General features: G+C 39.7%; 1 protein-coding gene across 7 annotated transcripts in view; it reads right to left on the minus strand.

Annotated features, from left to right (window-relative positions):
• LOC119744645 (prospero homeobox protein 1-like) overlaps positions 1 to 22,507 on the minus strand; it is a 36,678-nt gene extending 14,171 nt beyond the window's left edge. Inside the window, exons 1-3 of one of the 7 annotated variants that reach the window (XM_038220700.1) lie at positions 22,196 to 22,507; positions 3,068 to 4,738; positions 212 to 428 (exon numbers count right to left, since the gene is read on the minus strand). In XM_038220700.1, coding sequence (XP_038076628.1) covers positions 212 to 428; positions 3,068 to 4,569 — 1,719 coding nt within the window. In that variant the 5' untranslated portion in view covers positions 4,570 to 4,738; positions 22,196 to 22,507. Of the gene's footprint in view, positions 1 to 211; positions 429 to 3,067; positions 4,739 to 8,238; positions 8,538 to 8,559; positions 8,931 to 9,250; positions 9,467 to 13,566; positions 13,908 to 18,279; positions 18,656 to 22,195 lie in introns of those variants that run through there. The other 6 variants (XM_038220695.1, XM_038220698.1, XM_038220697.1 and 3 more) reach the window with 6 other exon arrangements.
• Between the last annotated feature and the right edge of the window lie 541 nt (positions 22,508 to 23,048).

The following is a 23,048-nucleotide window of genomic DNA, read 5'->3' on the forward strand; positions in this document are numbered from 1 at the left end:
TGCAAATGTGGTTTGAGACCAAGATATTCTTTACAAATGATCAGTGGGAAGAGACTGAAAAAGGTTCATCACGATGTAATTGTTAATGCATACTGTATGAACTCATTCAAAGCCTGTGATAAGCCTTCTTTAGCCATCCAATAAAAGATGATTCACATTTTCTCTTTCTTTTGTTTGACGTTTTGGGTTGTCACTTTCTTGAAAAGGATATGGTACCGTTTGCCGGTGAGTAGCCAGAGAGATCCGACAGGCCGGGCGATCCCCTGAGGAGAGAGTCACTGTCGTCCGATTTCATGAAGGAATAGGGCAGACTGTCGTTGATGCTATGAGATATATCACCGGTGGTGATGTCCCCGGTGCCGTGGTTCAGCAGTGAGGATTGCTGGGAATGATGGTGACCGAGTTGTGGGCTGTGTGTGTGTGCGTACCTGCGGATCACGGACAGATCAGGAGGATAAGACTAGGACCACATCCAAATTATTTCAACTGTTTTCTGAACCTTGGTCAGCAAACTTTTTTTCTAAAGGTTATTTTTGTCTTTGACTTAAAGATGTGTACCCCATGCTATTTTTGAGTTTCATCCCGAAAATGGATTCCTTTTCTAAATTGCTATTTTTCTGGCACAATACAAGTTATTCACTTTTGAATGAGACATTGATCGACAAAAAAATCAGCCCGTGTTTAGTTATTGAATTATTACTTTACATATTTCTAATTATTGGCTGCCAGACTGATGGGGTAGGCTGGTTCCAGTCCCACAATCAGTATCGATAATGTACGGACCGGGGAGCCAGTCTGCTCGCAAAGTCCACCAGTTTGTGCCAAAAGTGTGCCCAAAGCTAAAACACTTTTCTTTTTTTTTTCTGAAATCCTTACCCAACATAATTATCACTGGAGCCATATTTTCTTTAATAATGCTAATTATGACCCAGGGCTTTGTGCCATAAGTGACCTTCACATCTTAAGATAATGAGATGAACTAGTCACTTTAAAGGAAGATAATAATAATAATAATAACAAAAATTTATATTGCGCTGTTTCCATTTTCTTTTAGTGATCAAAAGCGCATTACATTAAAACAAAAACGTAGACAAAGTGCCGCTATAAAACTTAACTTAAAAAATAAAATTATCCATCCACAATAAAATTATGCAAGAAACAAAGCCCTGTATACAAGTACATGTACTGTACATAACACATGTACGGTGCTACTAATGTGGCTAAATGTAAAACATTACTGAACAGAGTTTAAAAAAAAAAAAAAAGCATAATAAAAATACCAGACGTCTGGATGCACAGCCAATATTTAAATTTTTATACTGGGACTCAATAATTTTTTAATTCTTTTCCCAACCTATGTTTACCATTGTCTTTCTCCCATGTGTCACAAAAATTTACCTCGAGTCATAATTTTGTCTTCTTCTAGAAGTATCCATTTTCATTATATTCGTGATAACTGCTGCCGGAAATGTGTTGAACAAAATAAAATAGTACAAGCAGTTGCTGTAAAGCAGGAATAATTAGCATTTTGAATTTTACGCACAATAAAGTACATTAAAGTACATTACACGAAGCAACTTCTGTTTTGAAAATTGCCTGTTTTGCTTTTCATCATTTAGAGAAACAGAAGATACAATTTACACAAGTCATACTTCCCTTTACTATAAATAGTGAGCAATATTGTTTATCGGTAAGTAAGGTTCATGTACATGTACCGGTATACTACAAATTCTTCAATTTTAGATATTGATAGGTTTGTTATAAGGACTTGCTACATATGTATGTAGGGGTAAAACTTTATATTAGTTGCCCTTTATTCTTTCTTGCGAGTATCTGAAATTAGCAAAGAGTTTTAATTCAGGTTGTCTCTAAGCAAGTTTGAACAAAAATCTATCCCAATTTCATTTTTTTTTTTCAATTATAAGAAGTAGAGAGTAGATTGTGATCGGTAAACAGGAGCAGATGGCAGACAAGACCATCGCCTCTTAGTCCAAGACAAACACAGGGGCTTCCTCCAAGGTTCTCCCTGGCCCAGCCAACCCCCCTGCTCCCTCTCTTCGCCTCTTCTTGCACACTGAGAGCGGAACTGTCTGTCTGCTAAACATTCACTGTCTCTCCATCCACCAACAGCTGTCTTAGAGCGTGTCTGCCCTACCCTGGAGACTCCCCCCTAACAATGATGCCAATCCCCCAAGACGAGTCAGCCGGGAGTTACCCCCTTTTTCAGAGCCAAATGAGCGAAATGAATTTGGACCTGAGGCCGGCCAAACAGTTTGTGCGGGCCTCTGTAAAACCCTTTTTTTTTGTATTTGTCTGCGGTCCGGGCTGACAAGAGATTTTCTGGTCAGTCAGTCCCCGACAACAAGGGAATTGAGACGATTACAGGCAGTAATTATTGCCTTGATGGGGGGCTGAATGGTGTCCTCTTTGATGGGGATAGGGGGATTCATTTCAGGCTTGTTATTTTAGTCGTTTGTCTAAGATGATTGGCAGTTTAGAGTGACAGCCGTGATCACAAAAGCTCCATTTGTATTCAGTGAATGTACATGTACATGTACATGTACATGTACATGCACGTCTCTCAATAAAGAAACATCATTTTCGGGCTGTTATTTGAGTGTACAGACGAAACATTTCATGAAGGTGTAAGTGGTAAAACTTACCAAACTAATTCGTCAGATGCCTAATAAATCCATTAAGTCAAAATATAAATTTGGTGTCTTTTTTTTTTTTAGAGAGAGAAACACTCAAAACACTCAAATAAAAGCAGACATTATCCTTGTCTCTTGATTTTGTTTTCTTCGTCGACACTTCAGGTGTGTGGGGTTTGCTCAGTAAAGCAACTTTTAGTATTTGCACTTTTCCCACTCTACCTGGTTTGTTTTGTTTAATAATAATAATAATAATAATTATTATTTCCCCACTCTGTCAACTAAAGACAAAACTGACAGCTGCTGGTAAGTGTATTTTATCATCTCAAAATCTTTACATTTCATACATTAAAATGGTAATTTATAACAACAAAAAATGGTAATTTATAACAAAAAAAGAAGAAAATGGAACATACCTTAGGTCTTCCAGAAGCATGTCCTTATTCTCAGGAAGTGATACGAAAGATGGTGGTGTCATCATCATTGAGGTAAAGGAAGGATGGAGGCTGGGGTTGGGAATGGCAACCGAGGTTGGAAGCATGGTAGGCATCATGTGCTCAGGTTTCATCTCATTCGGCTGACTGGTGCGGGGCAAGGACTCGTCCTTACCCCGACTACGCTTTGGGACGACCAATGACATAGCTTCAGTCTGCTCACGTGACTCGGACTGATGCGCAGGCACTTGACTGTGTTGGTTCTGTGAGGGGTAAGATCGCCTGCCAGGCATAGGCACAACAAGTGTAGCATTCCGTGCAGCTTCTTCTAGTACTGAGTTGGACAATTGAGGAGCTGAGCTCTTTTGAAGGCTGGAGCGAGGTTTGGTGTTGTTGTTGTTGTTGTTGGCCACCCGATGCTCTTCGACCTCAGTGAACCGATCAATCACTGTGTCCACCGTGGTGGACATGGCATTGGTCAATTGCTGTTTGAGAGAGTTGCGCAGTTTCTGGTGACTCTCTCTAGGGATGGCTCCATTTGGGCCTCTCCGATGGACAGACTGACCTCCCTTTCTGGCTTGGGCCATTTCACACTTGCGGATGGCGGTCACGGTATCAATCGGTTCGTTCAAATCATCCAGATCATCGGATGCATCCGATAGGCTGCTGTTGTCCTCTTCGTAGAGATCGAAGTACTTTTCCTGCAGGACGTCTAGCTGCTGCTGCAGATGGCCCAGCAAGTACTTCAGCCGTCTACGTTCCTGCCGTCGTATTTGCTTAGCCACGCTGATCTCCTCCTCAGACGCCTTCTGCTGTTGAGGTTGGGCTTGTTTGCGTTTAGGCCTTGGGACCTCAGACATGAGATGACTTCCCTGGCTGGATTGGGGGCAAGATGGCGATTGGCGCATTGATGTGATGATGTTTTCAACTCTTGCTCTCTTAGCCTTAACACTGTCTTCCTTCAAGGGCTCGGGGCTGACCTCTCCGTCTGGACACATGTTGTCCGAGCTCATGTTCCCTGGGCTCATACTACCCGTGCTCATGTTGCTATCCCCGTTACACTTGACCCGCTTAGCCGAGTAGCTATCAGGGATAGCCGATGCATCATTGGCACTACCGTCCATTGTCTCAAGTTCGTCTGATGACAATTCTGTCCCTTCATTCTCTGAAGTCTCATCATTCCTCTCCATTGCAGCATCAAATTCTTCAAGCTCTTTCGCCTTGGCTTTCAGCAGCTGGGACATGATCAGTGGCGGCTCGTTGGCGTTCTCACTGGGCGGTGTCACCGATCCGTTCTGGACTTTCTTGCTGTTCTTCAGTAGAGTCCGCAACACGTCCGAGTTATCAGCTTCGAAACCCCCTCCGTTGGTTATGCTGACGCCGTTTTTATTGGGGTGATGGCTGTGGGTGCCTCGTGGTACACCGACGTCAACTCGTCGTCTCTTGGACGCACGAGAATTGTAGTCTTCCACCTCCGTCGACATTGGTACTGATTCGATTAAAGCCGTCACTGAAGTTTTATTCTTTCAGCTTTATTGCACTGATATTAAGTTCTGATTGGTCCAGCGATGAGACTGTTTTCATGGAATGTGCATGTACTGTTTCCTTCTAAGCCAGGAAGTTAACTCAGCAACATCTTGCTGCAATCACACACTGCGAACAGCAAAGCAGAAAAAGAAAACGATGAGTGGATGCAATATTTGGTGATTTTGCAACAAAACAGGAAACTTGAGGGGGAGTTTTACTGAGAAAACTACACAGAAGTCGCTTAGTTTGTGATGCTTTAATGAGAAGGAAAAGCCATACAAAACTTCACCCACTCAACAGAAAACAACGGTGCATGTTATGCTTTCGTGTTTTTGTTGAGAGGAAATAATGCCAATTTAAACATCAACTGGACCAGAATATGAACAATAAAGAAACTGAAATGCTAGCAAGGAATCATTTTAAATCCGAGAAATCATCCCAACATAAATAATTTCCTGTGAAGTTTTCATGAAAACTCTTGCAGGAACTGTATTAATTTGGGGTGCAAAAGTAAAAATAGTTTCATCTACAGTTACAGAAGTTCTAATACTTCGGGCAATAACGTTCACAGTAAATATACGGTAAAAATTTGATTTTACTTTCACATAGCGGTACATAAAAATATACAATATGTTTTATCTCAAGCATCTACTTGTTTTAATTTCTCATTTTGTGCAGTTGTGAGATTGGACATCAGTGAAACAATTCCAAAGAATATTTTCTGCGATTATCTTTCAAACAATTTTTAGATTAGACGTCATAACTTGGACTTTTTTTTTTAGTGCTAACATGTACTTGTTTTGTTCAATTTTGGAAAGTACAAATTTGAAGGCAAAACAACATTTGCAAACATCAAAAAACAAAACTACCAAGCATCCAGTGAAATCAGTTCACCTGCCCCCAATAGCAATCGGTTACACATCCGTGAACGGGTACAAGCCAGAAAGTCCGGTTCCCTGACCTGACAATTCCCGGACGTGTAGAAACTGGGTCAGGGAACCAGGCTACAAGAACAGCATTTATTTTCTTGATTTCTCCAGCATGTATGAACCCAAAACTTTAAACAAGTCAGCGTAACAATATTTCCTATAAACTACCAACCCCAAATTCATCAATTTCTGAAAATTACAGCAAAAGCAAATGCTGTATATTCCCTTTAATACAAAACACAAAGTGACGGTCGCTGCTCATGGACAAAGTAAAATTTCCTTTTTATAAAAAAAGGGCATGTGAGACTTGAAACTTCAATTATATAAATGAAAATATTTCTGTCCAACTTATTAAATAAGTATGACTCATCTGTGTACATATGTTGCATGAACATGTCAGTTATGTGTATACATTAAGACAAGGCAGGAAATCTACTTAAAGCTGCGTTCCCCGTGCTCTTCAAAAAATTCAATTTTTTTTCTATTAATACATTTTAAACTTGAATGTGTTATACCAACCCCCATAACCTCTCCCCCCCCCCCCCCTCTTTTAGATGTTTGCAAACCTCTGAAATTTTTTTTGTTTTTTGTTTTGGGCACAAACAGATCCCCTTTCTGAGCAGACCTGCTCCCGGTCCGTACATTATTGATACTGAATGAGGGATGGGAACCAGCCTATCCTGAAAGAACGGAATTATTTTCTGGCAGCCAATAATTCAAGATTAGTAAAGTAACAATTCAGCAACTAAACATCAGCCATTTATTTTTCCATGTCTCATTCAAAAGTGGATAAATTTGTGAAAATCAGCTATTTAGAAAAGGATTTTTTTTTAGGGGGTGGAGAAACTTTAAAAAAAGGCACAGGAAAGGCAACAAAAAACAAACAAAAAACACTTATGGCAACTGATGTAATATGTGAACAAGGGCGGATCCAGAACAGAAATTTTTTTTGGGGGGGGGGCCAAAAAAAATGTTGGTCCCCAAAAAGTGGGTCCCAAAAATTATGGCGTGGGGTTTTGGGCCCATTTAAGGGGTTTCGAACCCGCTTAAGGGCCCCGAAAAATGTGTGGATTCTAGATGTTCTGTGGTGCGATCTGAGGCAGCTTCTGACCACTTTAACCAAATCTTTTTGAGGAAAAGATGGTGGTGTACGTGGTGCCTGCCTTTATTTCGGCGTCACTTAAAGAGCAAAATTTGGTTTGTTTGGGGGGGGGGGGGCATGGCCTCTGTTGGCCCCCCTGGATCCGCCCTTGCATGTGAAAAAAAGACCTGAAGATAACAGTAGCTACATGTTACTGACCAGAAACTTTGCTCGAAAAGGCGGTAAAAACCACACTACCCAACTGTGGTAGTAATCACGGATGATTACACAGGCACAGAAGTGAACGCTCGTTAAGGCTTGCAGGACAAACATAAGCTTTTAAGGTTATCTAGAGAACAACTTTGCTGCTAAAGTTGACACAACATTTCTGAAAACGTTTCAGCCGCTCTCCATGAAACTTAGCACCAGGTTTTGCTCAAATTTTAAGGAATCTAAAACTTTCTGTTTGAAACACAAATGATACTGAAACTTCTCTTGCATTTTACAAGTTAAATTCAATTTAGTTCACACAAAAAGAAAAGACAAAAAAGAAAAAAGACTAGGATCATGACAAGATCGATTCCCTTTCTTTCTGTGTAAACAGTAAAAATAGAACATAACTGAAAATGGAAACAAATAAGGAATTGCCACGGATTGGTAACAAAAACATGTGTAGTATACTTGTATACCTCTCAGAGAAGTGTCATGGCAAAGAAAATAAACTAATGATTTCAGCGACCCCTGAATCACTTGGTTCGGTCACTTTTTTTTCAATTTCTCTAAATGTGATGCTGAGGGCCAATTGGAAAAGTTTCTCAAAAGATGCCGAACAAGTTATTGAAGGAAATGCTACCCGGTACTTGGGTTAAGATGGCGCTGAACAAAACACTTGTCTCTCCAACACGCAAGACTTGAATTAAACTTGAAATAAAAAAATGTTTGATCACTTGAAAAGATCAGTTCATGTGACCTATCGTCAGAAACCACAATACCCAATAAAATAAACCAAAATCAACCATGCATGTACGTGTACTGTATTTATGCGCACCAAAATGGTTACTCAAAAACCACTGCTTTCCAAGAAACATTCCAACACAAATGAAAATATGTAATGCCTTTGAAATGTTTCCGCACAAAAACAGTTATACAAAAAGAACTCAAATCTCCTCACAACAACCAACACCACAAAAAAAGATCTTTCAAATTCCCTTTCCGAGACACGTTACGAATTTAAGGATTTTGCAATGCTTCTTTTCAAAAACGATTCACAAAAAAAACTTAAAATGAAACCTTCCTCATATTTATAAAGTACACAATATATTCAGGTAACACAATTTCGAAGCACAATAGTTGTACATGTAACTACGGTACTTGCGTAAAATTACGATCAACAAATTCGTTCAACAAGTATGGAAGAAAACAAAATGAAATCGCAGTAGTGAAGATAGCTACATTTGTACCTGTTGAGGTAAAGCCTATCCATAGCTACATGCAGCTGCATAGCTGTGGAAGTTACACTACAGCATGCAGATTTATACAGGGTGTACTACTACTTCCATGTCACTGAAATACCACAACACATAATCTTATACATGTCAACCACTTCACAGACTCACAATAGATTCTTACTGTACTGCGGCGTGCTGCTTTCTTGCCAACTCCTTCTCACGATCTCAAGTTCACCCGCCAACGCCAGCGCCCTGCCAGCACAAAGGCCGAACACTACCGATTGTTAGCCAAGTCCCGCCTCACTGAAGAAGAATACAGCACTAATCAACCCCTCCGTTTGCTGAATGACCACTCATATCAGAAAGAAATCTAAGAATCAATAAGCTTTTTTTTCCCCTAAGAGCCGGGCATTAAGATTACCACACAGGCTTTCTTTTCAGCTGCCATGCATCCGGTATGAAATGTCTTTCAGTTGGTCAAAGTCTTACCCCGCATTCCTGTTTTCAAAGTGCGTCAGTCATGAACACCAGGAAGTGGTGACCAAGTTGTACACTTCCTTTTTGTTTTCAGAAGCAGAAGGAAAAATAAGACTGGAGATTGAAGATCGACTGCCACACACCAACGAGAGAGGAACTGGGAGAAAAAAACGTCACGTGAATCCAAAGACTCAGGGTGAATCAGTCCAGCGGCGGGTAACTGGGCGGACAGGCCGTCCAAAAGAGGATATGATGATATCAATTAAAATCAAAAGGGGCAGAACGCTGAATGGGCTTTGAATAGAAAGCAAAGAGTAGATGGGCTCTCAGGCATGGCAGTCACCGTGTCTGCTTGTGTACATGTGGGCAGTGTGTACACACATGCAGAACACGGCAGTGTTTTCTTCCAATGCCAGCTGTTGTGGCCGAGTGCCACTTCTATCTCACCTTGGCAAACAAACGTGACTTGAACTTTGAGCTATTACAGACTAGCAATAAAACAACAACAGCACCTTCGGTACCCTGCACTAGCTTGAGTTGCACCAACAGATCTATACCTGGTTACTCTTCTTTCCGTGTGTGACTCCACCGATCGAGTACAGTCCACTAAATATACATATCCCGGATCTGAGAATATCAGAGGGCCCGGCTGAAGGACTTGCCATATGCTACCAATAATCAATCAAGCTTAAGAGAGCCTTACCGTATAAAACGAGAGCCTGGTGGTGGTACATCGACCAGCGATATCGATGACGCCACACCTTACCAAACAAACGGCCATCGATATTAAATCATACCACAATAAATGAACCACTGTGCAAGAGATGAAGTTATACGGTGCATGTCTCACCGAAATGTAATATCTTTAAATTGAGATGACATTGAAAAGAAAAATGAAAGAAAAGAACCAGGCGTGGTTTACTATAGACACCATTGTATCAGCGTGACTGTACCCTTTACACATGCGTAGTCGATGTCTCTATATTCGACAAACCCGACAAACCCGGCCCCTGCTTTCATTTACTTCCTTTCTATTGGCCGAGGCAATTGCTCCACTTCAAGGAATGCTGAGCAGGAATAAGGAAGAGTGTGATGTCACAATAGCCAAGCACCACAAAGGAAACCCAGCGACCTTGAAACGGCAGCCTGTTTACCTGCAAAAGCGCCCCGAGCTAAACAAAGGCCTTTCTATATGAGCACAGTGTAGACAGTCTTGGTCATTTTGGGTCATGGCAAATCTGGCATTCAGAAACTCCTACTTTTATCACACATGTGCGGACTGAACCTTTTGGAACTATCGAGCAGCATCACTCAGAATCTCCAAAAGAAAGATTTATTTATAAAACCAAAGGAAACGAAAACACGCTAAAAAAACTGTTTATTAAGTTCAGGTACAAAATATACATGTTGAAGGAACGTACAGTAATGTTCAGTGTAAATGAATCAGAACGACCCGAACATCAATCATTAGGTGAAGAATCTTCCACATCCCTCGTTCGAAGAAAACAAATATTAGAGGATCTCCACGGATGGTAGTCAAGCCAAAGTCAAGATTGCAATGACATCACAAATTATTTTTAGATTGCTGTGTTATAAATAATTCCTTTGAGGAAATGTGTGTTAGTAATCAGATCTTGGGTTCATCTGTTCATAAGGGGTTTGGGTTAATCCAACACACACACAAATTATCTCAATAACCAACTTTGCTGATAGTACATGTATGTTCAATGTACATGTTAATGTGTTTGTATTTATAAAATTGAACAACTCGAAATGATATCCATGCATACAATGTAGTTCTGAAAAGCAACATTCTGGTAACTGATTAGGATAATCTCCTTTAAAATCTCCAAAGGAATTCTGCCGTACAAGGTTGCACAATTTTGCCATCAACAGGTCCTTGCAGGCTGGCCATTCAAAATCCCTTATCAACTCGGAAAATGGAGTCTAGAGTTGGATGATCGACTCTCGTCACCAACTGCCAATCAGATCCTTGCTGAAAGACCATATTACTGATGCTATTTGAAAAGACGAAAGGGGGGGGGGTGTGTCGAAGGAGTATCGTACCACTTGTGAAAACTACAGCTTGGTGAGATTGGCAGGGCGACGGGGGCCGGGTCGGAGAGGGCCGAAGGTAACGGGAACAAAGGCCGAACCTTGAAGTGTGTGAGGAGCGACAATTGTGCAGGCTAGGGTTTGAATGATCTCCGGCACCCTGATAGCAACAGCTGCACACGAAGCCCTGATCAAACAAGGCTCCTGTAGCTAAACCAAACCAGAATATAGAACAACCCCCAAATATAGACTAGAGCAGAAACAATATACCTAATATAAGAGCCTTCGTGCAAAACAAAGTATACCTACTGGTTCAAAGAGGGTTGACCAAGATACTCATGAGATGGACGGTTGAACGGAACCCACTTGAAAGGAAGCCACAGGTGCATTATAAAGGAGCCATATAACAAATTTTTCCCCAGACTTTCCCTCAGAATGAGCGTTACTAGACGTCTTTGTTGATGAGCTCTAAATTCATTCCGTTATTAAATGTCGTAAGTATCGGTATCAAATTGATAAAACATGAATACATATCCAGGAATCGTGTCTTGAAAATTCAGTCTGACTGGAAGTCAAAAAAGAAAGTGTCTGGAAATTGCGGGTTGAAACCATCTTGTTTCCTAACTGAGGGTGAGACTTGCTTTGATATTTACTCACAGGAGAATGCACTGAAAACAAGAGCGAGTGTACTTTATTTTGGCATGTACACGTACTTGTTTTTGTAGCCACTACTGGAACTTTCAGAAAAGAGCTCTACATTTGGCTATTGAATGGCATCAAATCCAATTTTTACATATTCAATTTCAATTAAAATCTATCCTCATTACAATTTGGATGAAACATTCATCAAGATACATACATGTACATTGTACATGTTCCAGAAAGTTATTACACTTCAGCAAATGCCCATTTTTAAGCAATTCCTTCATTCTTCAAAAAGTCTGATCGTATATGTAGACTAAACAAGAAAAACTTTATCCCATATCTCTATGTCTCAACTTGAGTACAACTCAACAGTCCCATATTGTTAAAGAGTTTTATTTTTTAAGCTCTGTTTGATTTCTGGAAAAACAAATGGGGTCACCGGTATGTGTATACGGGGAACTACCGGTACGGTGTTCCCTTTCTTCCAAAGATGATACCCTGCTCTTAAAAAAGGAACAATTAGCAAAGGCTGTGCAAAATTCTTCATTTGTCTAATTCAAGACAAAATGAATTTGAAATCCCTACTTTTCAAATTCATGGCCCTATCCCCCAAAAGAGGTAAGATCGTAAACAAGTCCCACTTTTCAAACAATACCAGTGTTTGAAGTTTCTTGCTTATTAATCCAATAACGCCCTATTCCTTCCAAAAAAATACACACGGCTGAATGAAAATGACTCAAACCTAAGGCTGCAATAAAAGAAAAAAAAAAACCTTGGTGTGATTATACTGATAAGACATCTACAGTTGACTTATTAATTTGCTTTTCTATATTTTGTCAGGCTGATAACACCTTAGGCTTTCAAAAATAAGCTACAAAAGAAATGTTAGACATTCTAGTATCTCTGGCATTCCTTTAATCATTAACCTGTGTGGAAACACAGTCATCTTGATAACAAGACCCGACTCAAGGAGATTATGGATTTACTTAAAGTTTTCTTGGACTTTTGTCCTCCTGAACACTAACCAAATCTGAGATAAGATAGTGCAAGCTGCCTGCCACGAATGCTGGAGATGACACTGACACACTAGCCATTTGCATAAGAAAGAGTCACCGACAGGAGGGCGTGGCTACACAAATGAGCTCAGCCAATCAGGAGGGACAAGGTGTGGAAGACAGAAACTAAACTGTCTCTAGTCGGTAGAGTGTAACAAGGAAGTTCTTCAAACTTATGCTAAAGACCGATCTAAACTTAAACATAAAAGAGTAATTGAATTTCCAATACAACTGAGAAAATAAAAAAGGTGGACTCCAAACATTCATGCTTTTGAAAATACCCAAATTGAGTTATCTATTCTCCAGCGTCCAAAATACAGACAGCAGTCAAAACCATCAAGAAGTTAAAAGCTTTATTCAAGAAAACAAAAATAACAAAAATTACTGTCCTGACTCCGGAGGCTTAAAGCCATTAGGATACGACACTTGGTAAACAATAAGACAAACTGCTTCAATTGCTATAAAACCCTGGCAGCTTAAAATCTGAACACACACAAAATTATAGATGGTCTTAAAATGACAAGCAAATATCCTTAAATTTGACGGGATAAAAAGGCCATTTGAGGGAGAGAGAACACTCCAGGCCGTACAAAATTCCCCCGAGTGCGAGATGACGGAGTCTTTCGAAAGAGAGTAAATATCCTTAATTTCCAAGCCGAAGCTGTCTGGTGGATAGCGACTCTTTGTCGTCTCCCCGCACTCTGCAAACAGCGGAGAAAGCATTTTGATGTCAAGACGGAAAGTGAGCAATAAAAGCTGGGGCCCTAGTATGAGTCAACAACTAAACCAAAAAAAAATCTCCTACTTGTCTCAACTCTTGACATCCTCGGAGATTGCCAATAAAGAAGCATCTTGGTTGCCAGAGGAGCTTACAGAGGATGTAATGATGGGGGATGGGACTTGAGATGATGATATAAAAAATACTATAACAAAAATACGTTTGTGACCACGTTTGCTGATGAATTACTACATCCACAGTAAAATCATAAACAATAAATAATGATTTTTAAAAAGCTTTCATTTCTATAATTCAGCTTACAATCATTTCTCAGCATTTCAACGACCAGTTAGGTACAGTATAATTTATCCAATCTGAACTTGGAATAGTTTTATCCCTAAATGAGCAACATGTATTTTAGCTCAACCAAAGTGTGTTGTCTGATGGGGGAAAAAATTAATTAGATCCACTAAAACAATGAGCACATGAATCAATCATCTTCTGCTAAAACATGCAATAGTTTGTTCCTCATACTGTCACACTTACCCAGACGCTGTTTTTCTGGAACAACGCAACTACAATGTCGGCAGAAGTGAAAGTACGTACATGTACAGTCTAACTTGTCTGAAATAGTCTTTCCTTGAATCCAAGCTGTCCTCAACAGATCACGAATCTTGAGTGCACAACGGAACCCGGGTCTACGGTAAAATACTTCCCTCAGACTACTCACAGAGCTCTACCGAAAGGGGATGCAAATAACAGGAGCTAGTAAAGGAAAGAGAAGGTGTCCGCCGCCCAGAGGCCAACATCTGCACAGAATCGGTGACTTGAAGCACCACCCCCCTTCAAACAAAACACACCAACACCCAGGCACCAAGGCAAGAGGAAGGCACGTCTGCAGGAAAAAGATAAGGTCCACACTCTGGGCCTTTTTCTCTGTCCATACACTTAATTTTTTCTCTGGTCTGAAGAAGGAAGTCCAACCAGGAAAAAAAAGATTGTCTTTCTCTGGAGAGAAGACTGGAGGGCTGGGTTAAGGAGAAGGAAATGGCAGTGTGTAGCACAAACTGTGAGTGGATTGTAAGATAAGGAACAAGGACCGACCAGGAGGGGCCTGATGACCACCAGATCTTGGTGATGTTTCGAAGAAACTTGGGCCGGTGGGAAGAAAAACCACATGTGACTGGCAGAGATAGAATCAACTTTTCTGCTTCTGTTTTGGGTTCTAATAAGGCACATGTACTAAATGCAATATAGATGGAAGCAAGTTTTAAACAATATTCTTTTCATTGAATGAACACTGCACACGTTTTGTAACAAATTTTTCAATCACTTCTCTTGAAGGTAATAAACAACATTTGCTTTTTGCTGTAATTCTCAAAAATGGATGGATTTGGTGGTTAATATTTTATAGCAAATATTGTTACACTGACCTGTTTAAAGTTTTGTGTTCAAAGATGCTGGAAAAACACCCCCCCCCAAAAAAAAAAATTCAGTCCTTGAAGTCTGGTTCCTTGAACCTACTTCAGACGAAACAGAGCAATTGGTATAAACATTGGGGAATCATCAGGTCAGGGAACCTGAGGAGCTGGCCTGCACCCGTTAACGGACGTGTAACCAATTGCAAACAAAAAAGTGGACCAATTTAATTTGGTAAATGGGGACAGTATTTGAAAAAGTCAGTTTTCTCCAACTACTTTTCTTGATACAGGCATGCAACTTGGAAGAAACAAAAAACGAGGAAACTCCAATCTTTACAAGACTCTGTACAGTGTTTTTTCGAATTTTATATGGCATAAGTGTGAAGTGAAAAATGAGGAGATCAGCGGATCCAAGGAAAAGTTGCATGCCTGTTGATAACATTGACAGCACACCAGGTGCCATGATTTCACAGGATGCTTGAGACTATATTATTCACTTTCAGTGAAGTAAAGCATTTCATAATAATTTGGTAGTATTGTTTCAATGTTTGCAAATGTTGCATATTACCTTTCAATCCAACCATTTGATGCCAAGGTACCGGTAACTACATGTATATGACAAAAGGTTGATGAAACAAGTTACATGTGTCCCGAAAAAAAGTTCCAAGCAGAACAAGCCACGTTAAAAATACAATGGCATCCTGTTATGAAACATACCTACCGTAGTTCCAGAAAAAAAATACACACAAAACACCTCCCGGCACAAAAACAATGCCTTTTTTAATGCTAGAACAAGTGCAATGTAAGGGCACCAATATGTCCCTCGAATGATTATTAATTGATTTTCCACATGGCTTTGTCTACTGTCAGGTTCTTAGAAGCAAAAATATCGCACCACCTTGGGAGCTGGCCCAAAGCAGGATTTCCTGAAGTGAAACCAAACTGGATGTGATGTACCTGATGGGGCCTGTCACATGGGCTGCGCAAATATTTCCTCCCTAAATTTAAGGCAGCACAGATAATGCTTGAACATTTACACTGTTGTCATACACATATATATACAACTTATACTGGTTAATCTTCTCATTTACATACTTCTGAGAAACACAAGTACATGTGTAAGGTATTTGGTACCGTGCAGTACATGTCCATGTTCGTGCGTATTTTCTATTTCAATGAAAATTGAGCTGATGACGTATGTGTAAACTGTATCCACAGTTTTACATTAACATGTACATGTACTTTCATACTTTATTCACAAGAACGAGATTTCTTTGATTCATGACTCGATAAGATGTTTACCAAATCCAGGGTTTGTTCAAGCTGTGGCTTCCTCTCAAGCTCTATTTATAACAATTTTAGAAGATTTAGTTTCAGAGCCACGTGGAAATAACTCCAAATTTTGGCTCGTACTATGGGATTTTTTTTGTAATGGAAGAAGAAAGCTGAAGTATCTCAGTCAGGGATTTACGTAAAAATTATGACGGCGGAGCAAATCTTGAACACTTCACAAAATGTGAATGCTGCACGGCAACCTGCATGGACCGTACTGGTAGTTATTTACTCTGAGAAATACAAAAATTCCGCAAAAGATTTTGTTTTGTTCCTTAATTAAAATTAATTGGGAATTAAATCATTCATAACAATATCAATTGAAAGCTTTGATCTCATCCATGATGAGTCTGGCCTTGTAATTCTGACCCCTTGCTAAGCCTAAGCCAGCCCCCCCCCCCCCCCAACCCGTGTTTTACTACCCGGTACTCTTGTCCATCTATGTACACAAAAAAAATCACAATAATTTATTCTATACAAATCAAATAAATAATTTATTTGAATCTGGTAGATTAGTGGAAACCTTGGACTGCATGATACTGAACAAAGAATTTTTGTTTCTGATTTTATAACCATTTTAAACTTTATTACAACTGGTTTTGTTTATGAATGCAAAACGAATACATGTACATGTATACAAGTACATGTGTACAATATCATTCCAATTGGGAAAGTACATTACGACAGATAGGTGATGGGATTGTGCGTTCGATGATACAAGCATGGCACATGTAGAATAACATGCAATGGAAGCCATTTGTTATTCTATATTTTTTCAAAGGACAAATCTGCGAGGGCCCGAAAGCCAAATATCTTTTTAAAGGCATACTCTGACTGTGTGTTAAAATTCCATGCTTGTATCATCAAAGGCACAATTCCCCCCAATAAGTCCCCTATCTGCCCCACTAATTATACCACTTTCAATCTGCAAAGTTTGCAAGTCAAATAGGAATAGCTTAATCACCGACTATCTTTACTACTGTTTTTCTTTCGATCTGCTTTATTTACAATTCTGATGCTTCCAACTGAGTTGTATTCATTTGCTTGTTTCAGGGTGAAATTTAGGGAAAAAAGACAAACCGGCAGAGCATTTGAGGGTTGTTGGCTCCAAAGGAACAGCTATATTTGCCTCAAGACATCCCGAAAAAAAACCAATTTCTTCTGTTTTATATCTAAATTTAGGTACCGGTATGCATACCTTATGGTACAACCTTAGAATTTCAGATTTTGCAAGGTATTTTTAAAATCCTGACGAAAAATAAGGAAAAGTTGTGACAAAACTCAGCCCAGTTGTTTTTTTTAGTTTGCTACAGTATGAATTGCTGGGATTTGCAAGTCTTTTCCTGTGTGCTCAGTTGCTGCTTTCTTGATGAAGGTGTCTCATTCCTTGAGGGGGTAGCTTTTTCTTTCAAACCTAAAGTTTAGGCCAGATTATTTTTTCAAGTTCAAATGGACCGGCATTCACATGAACCGGCTCTATCTTTTAGACATCATGTTAATAACACTCAACTTCAGCTCTTCACTTTGTTTGTCCACTAAGGGTAAATCCCTGCTGCGATCATGGAAACATTTCTGTACTAAAACCAGCAGGTCACTACTAATTCCGATGTGATCTGGTATTGTGTTCAAGAGTGTGTGCAGAGGAATTACGGGAGAGAAAAGCCCAAGGATCGCCACAAAGGAGAAAGCCTCCAGCGACCCATGTACGGCACAATGGTTGAATGGACGGATTACAAGCGATACATGTATCCACTGTATGCAAGCAAACCACACGATTATCTTCATTAAGCCCTCTATGAAGAGACTGATCGTCCTTTCTCTGTTAATTGTACTGTGGAGATTAGAACAAATCCTGACACTTGTTGCTAAACATTCAAACTCACTAATTGCTCATTTAAACTGCAAAGTGGCCGTAGATGTACCGATACGGGTACTAACAATGGGTGTACATGTACATGTACCTTCAATACATGAACATACATTTTTCACTCATTAAAAAGGTGATTAGTATTGATTAATTGCAATTACCGGGTACGTACTACACACGTATAGATATCTGCAACTAATACAGTAAAATAAAACAGTAAGTTTCAGTTTGATTACTTTTTTCTGGATATTTTTCTTGATCCCTTTTTTGGGGATGAAACTCTCCGGACACGACTTTCTTTACTGAGATCATTTTTGTCATGCATGAACATTTCTACCCCCCCCCCTCCAAAAAAATGATATTTAAATTGACAATGAAATGTGCTCTAGCACACTCCAATTCAGTGTCTACAGGCAATGAACTTTTTAATTTAATCATTCTGGCCAGCGAGAAGAACCAAACCGTACATGTACCGGTACATAAGTCAACTTCCGAACACACATCAGAAGTACGTGCCCTGCATAATACAGTTCAAGAAGTCTTCATGAAGTACTGCCAATTATTCAGTCACAGAAAAGATAAAAGTGATATTGTTTTCTGTCAGATCTACTCATTAAAAATACAGAAGAAACACCTTACCAATAATGCTTGTTCTTGGCAGACTCAAGGATTGGTAGCAGTAATGCAAAATGTTCAACAAGAAAGGAAATCTCAGCGACCATTGGGAACTTTCCAGCGCCAAACTGTCAACACGACATGATAGACAACATGCAAATTCTATATCTGAACTACTCGAATATGACCCGAAGACGACTGAACCAAATAACGGGTTTGTTTTTTTTGTAAGAAACTGTGAAGGTGCGGTGAAAAAATAGAAACGGGTGCTCAGCCATCGCCTGACGACAAACAATTTCACAATGTTCCGTGACGTCGTTGGTACTTGCGGATGGACCCCTTTTGTTGGCGTGATCATGAGGTGTGCCGGTAAGTAATGACCCCTGAGGTTTACTTTACAACCGCCCAAGGTGATCTAAGTTTTATCAGCATATCTTTTTAAGTCTCTTGCTCAGTTCTTGAACCTTGGACATTCGGCCGGTGCTCACAGAGACTCTGCCAATAATAAGCCGCACACCTTTTAACCTTCTCATAATCTGCTCTTTCAACAATAAATGCCCTGTAAATCGAGATAAGTGAAGACACAAACAAGTCTTTAACACTCCAGTAACTTCGGGGCATGACTTGAAGTGCAGTGGGTGAGGTTGAACGTTGCACATGCATTCCAAATTTAGCAGAGGTCTCACAACTTTCCTAGATCTACACGCACATTGTATGAACATTTTACTGCCGTACGCATGATGTCAGTTCAACTGTTTCCAAAAGGACTGTGAAACCCGCAAAAAGTATTTTTTTTTCATTAACAAATCTTAATTAAACAAACATTTTTAATGCATTGCGTTCTTAGATCTTGACCAACAGTGATACCTTCAAGACTTTATTCCAGTTGAAGTTCTTTTCTCTGCATCTAAAAACTCCCCCCCCCCCCAAAAAAAATTTGTTTTAATAAAATTAACAACCTGTAACAAAGAACAATCTGTATTTGCTCAAATTGTGGATATGTTAAATAAAAAACAAACCACACAATCACATTAAAAGGAAAATACACAGAAAGGCCCTTCCTTTCCCTTAACAGAACAAAATATTTTACATTAAAAATCTGGATTAAAGTAAATATTGTTGAGAATTAATGTCAGGCCCTGGTCCTAACTTTTCAGACTGTAACAAATGAAATGTCAAGGTTTAAGTGATTTATCAATACAAATACAAATAAAAGTGAGTGATTTTGTTTAAAAAAGAGGGTCTATCCAGCAAACTGCAATGAACTTTTTAGTACGCCTAAAAATTGTAGGCAACTGCGTAATGATGTTTGACAAAAAGTTAAAATTGCTTTATATTTGGTGATACAAATCAAGGGAAATGACTACATGTATGACTAACATTCTGATTCACAATAAAATGTCTGATGTTGCAATCGGAGAACACCTACGAGTACATAGTGTGCAACTCAACAGATACCCAATGATACCCATAGTACAGTTAATCCAGTCATGCTAGTCAGCCTACTGTGCTGCCTTAATTGTCCCTAAACCATTTTTAAGTCCTTTGTCTTCTCAATTCTGCTGATCTTTTATTTATGGCAAGCTGAATGGATGAGATATATCAGATGAAACGAAATTAATTTAACAAGTTGAGCCCATGGGCTATTTAGATCCAATGGCGCCAGCATTTTGTCAAAGGTTTGTCATATTCTTTTCATTCTGCATCAGCCAGGAGTTCAATCTAGGCACAATCAGAAATAGGTCTGCTCTTCCCTAGACATGTATACATGAGCCCTGGATTAGCTGTAACCTGTTAGCACTTGTATTACATTGTATTACATTGTATTACATTGTATCTACATGTGTACACTCCTTCAGGATTCCATACAAACCATATACAGTGCTGAGGCGCTTTCTGGGGGTGTAACAGTTGGTTCATACTTCATGAGAATGCAATGCGAAGCAAATTGGACGTCATGAAATATTCGCTACGAAATTTGTACATGACTTGAAATGTGTTCAACTTCTGCGAATTCATAGCGCGAAAACTTGACGTGACGTTACAATTCTACCTTCCGGTTTGCTTTCGCGCTGCGTAACAAACGGCCTTTAGGAGTCACAGGCAGTTTGGGGCGGTACAGTGCAAACAGATTAAGAGTTGCTTTTGCCACCCAACCGAATTCAGCACAATCGAACAAGAGAACTAACTTGTATTAATTCCCTGAATTTCTAAAACCATAACTTACTGGGGCAGTTTGGGGCGGTACAGAATTAGTTGGCTAAGATTTGCTTTTGCTACAAATACGGTATCAAATATGATGCAACAACAGTTGAGGCATGCAGCCACAATTCCAACATTTAAGGTAGAACATCTTTGTTCACTATTCATGAACACCAACATCCAGTAAAAACTGCCTGATGTTATTTAGCAAATAGAAAACTTCTTTTTACTGTTTCAAAACGGAAATAAATCAATGAACTGCCAAGATGAATATTTACAAATGCACTTGACGACTTTGTTGCCAAAAACGTCCGATCCCGAGGACAATACAATATGCTAAATTAAATACAGTTTTATTGTCAATGTGCGTGAACAAATATAATTAGATGCTACAGGTAACAAAGTCGAGGAAATTTAAATTGCTTTTCTTCCAAAATGACAAATATTGAACCCCAGAATACACATGTGAAGGTCCATTAACAATCGTAGAAGGCAAGCACGACAACAAGTCAACAACCACTTATTGGGCATCATGCACTTACAAGGTATTTCGTTCAGGTTTTTTTTTATAGACTTGCAACGTCCTCTTCTTAAAAGCAATTTTTTTCCTGAGGGTTGGACTACCAGCAAGATTTTTAATAGAAAATGGAACAAATTATACACATGTTCCATACTGAGCTGCAGAGCGAGGCACTTGGCCAGAGGAGTGTGGTACCAGCATCTTAAGAGAAAGGAATGATGAACGACGAACATTGAGGACAGACCGCAGAGAGAAATGTACATGTACATGTATGAGTCCATGCACAGCCGTTTAGCCTTATTTGGCCTTAGCTTTGGAGTTACGAGGTAGATAATAAACCCTCTTTTCTAAAAAAAAACTGGGACAACATGTGCGTTGCTAAAAGACCCATATGTATCAACCTCGACTCAAAGTACATGTTTAGGGCATGGTCAATGGATTTGTGCTATCGCTCAATCGCGCAGAAATGCGTTTGTGTGATTGGTCGATCCCGTGGCTAGTCCTAGATTTCATCAGTATGTTCTTTTTTAAAACGATCCCCCAGAGTGAATCAGAAAGAAAAAGTGACAGACCAATGGAGAACGCGCCCATAGCGCAGCGTGATCAGCTAATAGTGCAGCCTAATTAGGCAATAGTGCAGATCATCCATCGCACCCAACATGTACATACACTGCTATGCACAAATTGTCCATAAATTAAACTACTAAAGATACATATTCTGTAAACACACAAGTACATGTCTTTTATTCAGTGTATCTACCGTAGAAGCCATTCATGTGTTGTAGACCTTAAACGCCCACTGACCTTAAACGCGCTCTACGTTGAAAGTGCTGATATTTTGTGATCTGCTTCACCGCAGTCAACATTGTATGAATGAAAACGTGTTTCGAGACTCCATTATTGACAACAAGTTTTGCAGGAATCATCTTTTCAAACAGAGAAGTTCTGGATGATTCCCTGCAAAGTTTGACAATTACCGGCACCGAACAGGGTATAAATCAACAACATTATGAAATGCTGCACATTTTTGCAAGAATCAAATAAAAAGGAAAGAAATATTCTCAAAAGTGATCAATGCCAGTTGAAAAATCTCCACGGACATTTTTTTTTTACAGCCCTACAATTTACTGGTGTAACTATCAAAGTTAGTACATGTATGAGATAATACAGTCTGCTGGAGCCTAGGAAACTCATGCCGGAAAACGTAAAAATACTCACATTGATACCACAGTCCAACTAAGACTGTACTGACTGTACTGTCTGACACCAAGTACGTGATACTAAATGCCTTTCAGCGTTCGGTGGTTGGCTTGCGAAAAAATACCAAGCGATGAGTCCTCTTGCAACTGTGATCTGCCACCGCAGCACTTGCTTGGGCAGGAGTGCGGCAAATGGACGTAAATCTTGCAATTAGAATATTGACGGGCAACGGCATATGGTTAGTTCGCATGATGCCGCAAGTCTTAAGGTTGAGACATTTAATTTACACGGTCAATACTAAATCCGTCAGGTTTTTTTTGTTGTTGTCACTGCAAGGCACATGTAGACTTCTCCAACAGATGTTACCCTCCCCCATTTACCCAGCCTCATCTGCATATTCATCAGACACAGACAGTGTCCTGGCCAAGTAGTCGTTGGTAATGACGGTGGAGGCTGAGACTTGGAAACGGATATATATACATACTGTGGGCGGAGACCCAAGCCTCATTTATCATTCTTACCGCTGTGGCTTTCAGGATCCGTTTATGAAATTACATGCCCCACGGAAGATAATTGAAAGGCAGTTTGCAGCACGCATGGCTGAGTTTTAGCGTCTGGCTTTACTGTCGAGCAATCTGATTGGATATCTAAGAATGATGGCAAAACTGAGCCAACGTGTGGATATCATTTACACGTCATTGGCATGGGTGAATATAAAATTCTCTTCGGTTCACTTCAATTCTCATCAATTGAATATCACACAGGGTTCTTGCAGAATTAAAACAATAGACTACCCAATCGCCATCAGATTTCTAAATAAAATGATTACAAAGGCTAAATCCCCCAAATGATTGTGCAATTTGGAATAAAG

The sequence above is a fragment of the Patiria miniata genome, unplaced genomic scaffold (assembly GCF_015706575.1).
Source record: "Patiria miniata isolate m_02_andy unplaced genomic scaffold, ASM1570657v1 HiC_scaffold_7, whole genome shotgun sequence".
In the NCBI taxonomy this organism is placed as follows: Eukaryota; Metazoa; Echinodermata; class Asteroidea; order Valvatida; family Asterinidae; genus Patiria; species Patiria miniata.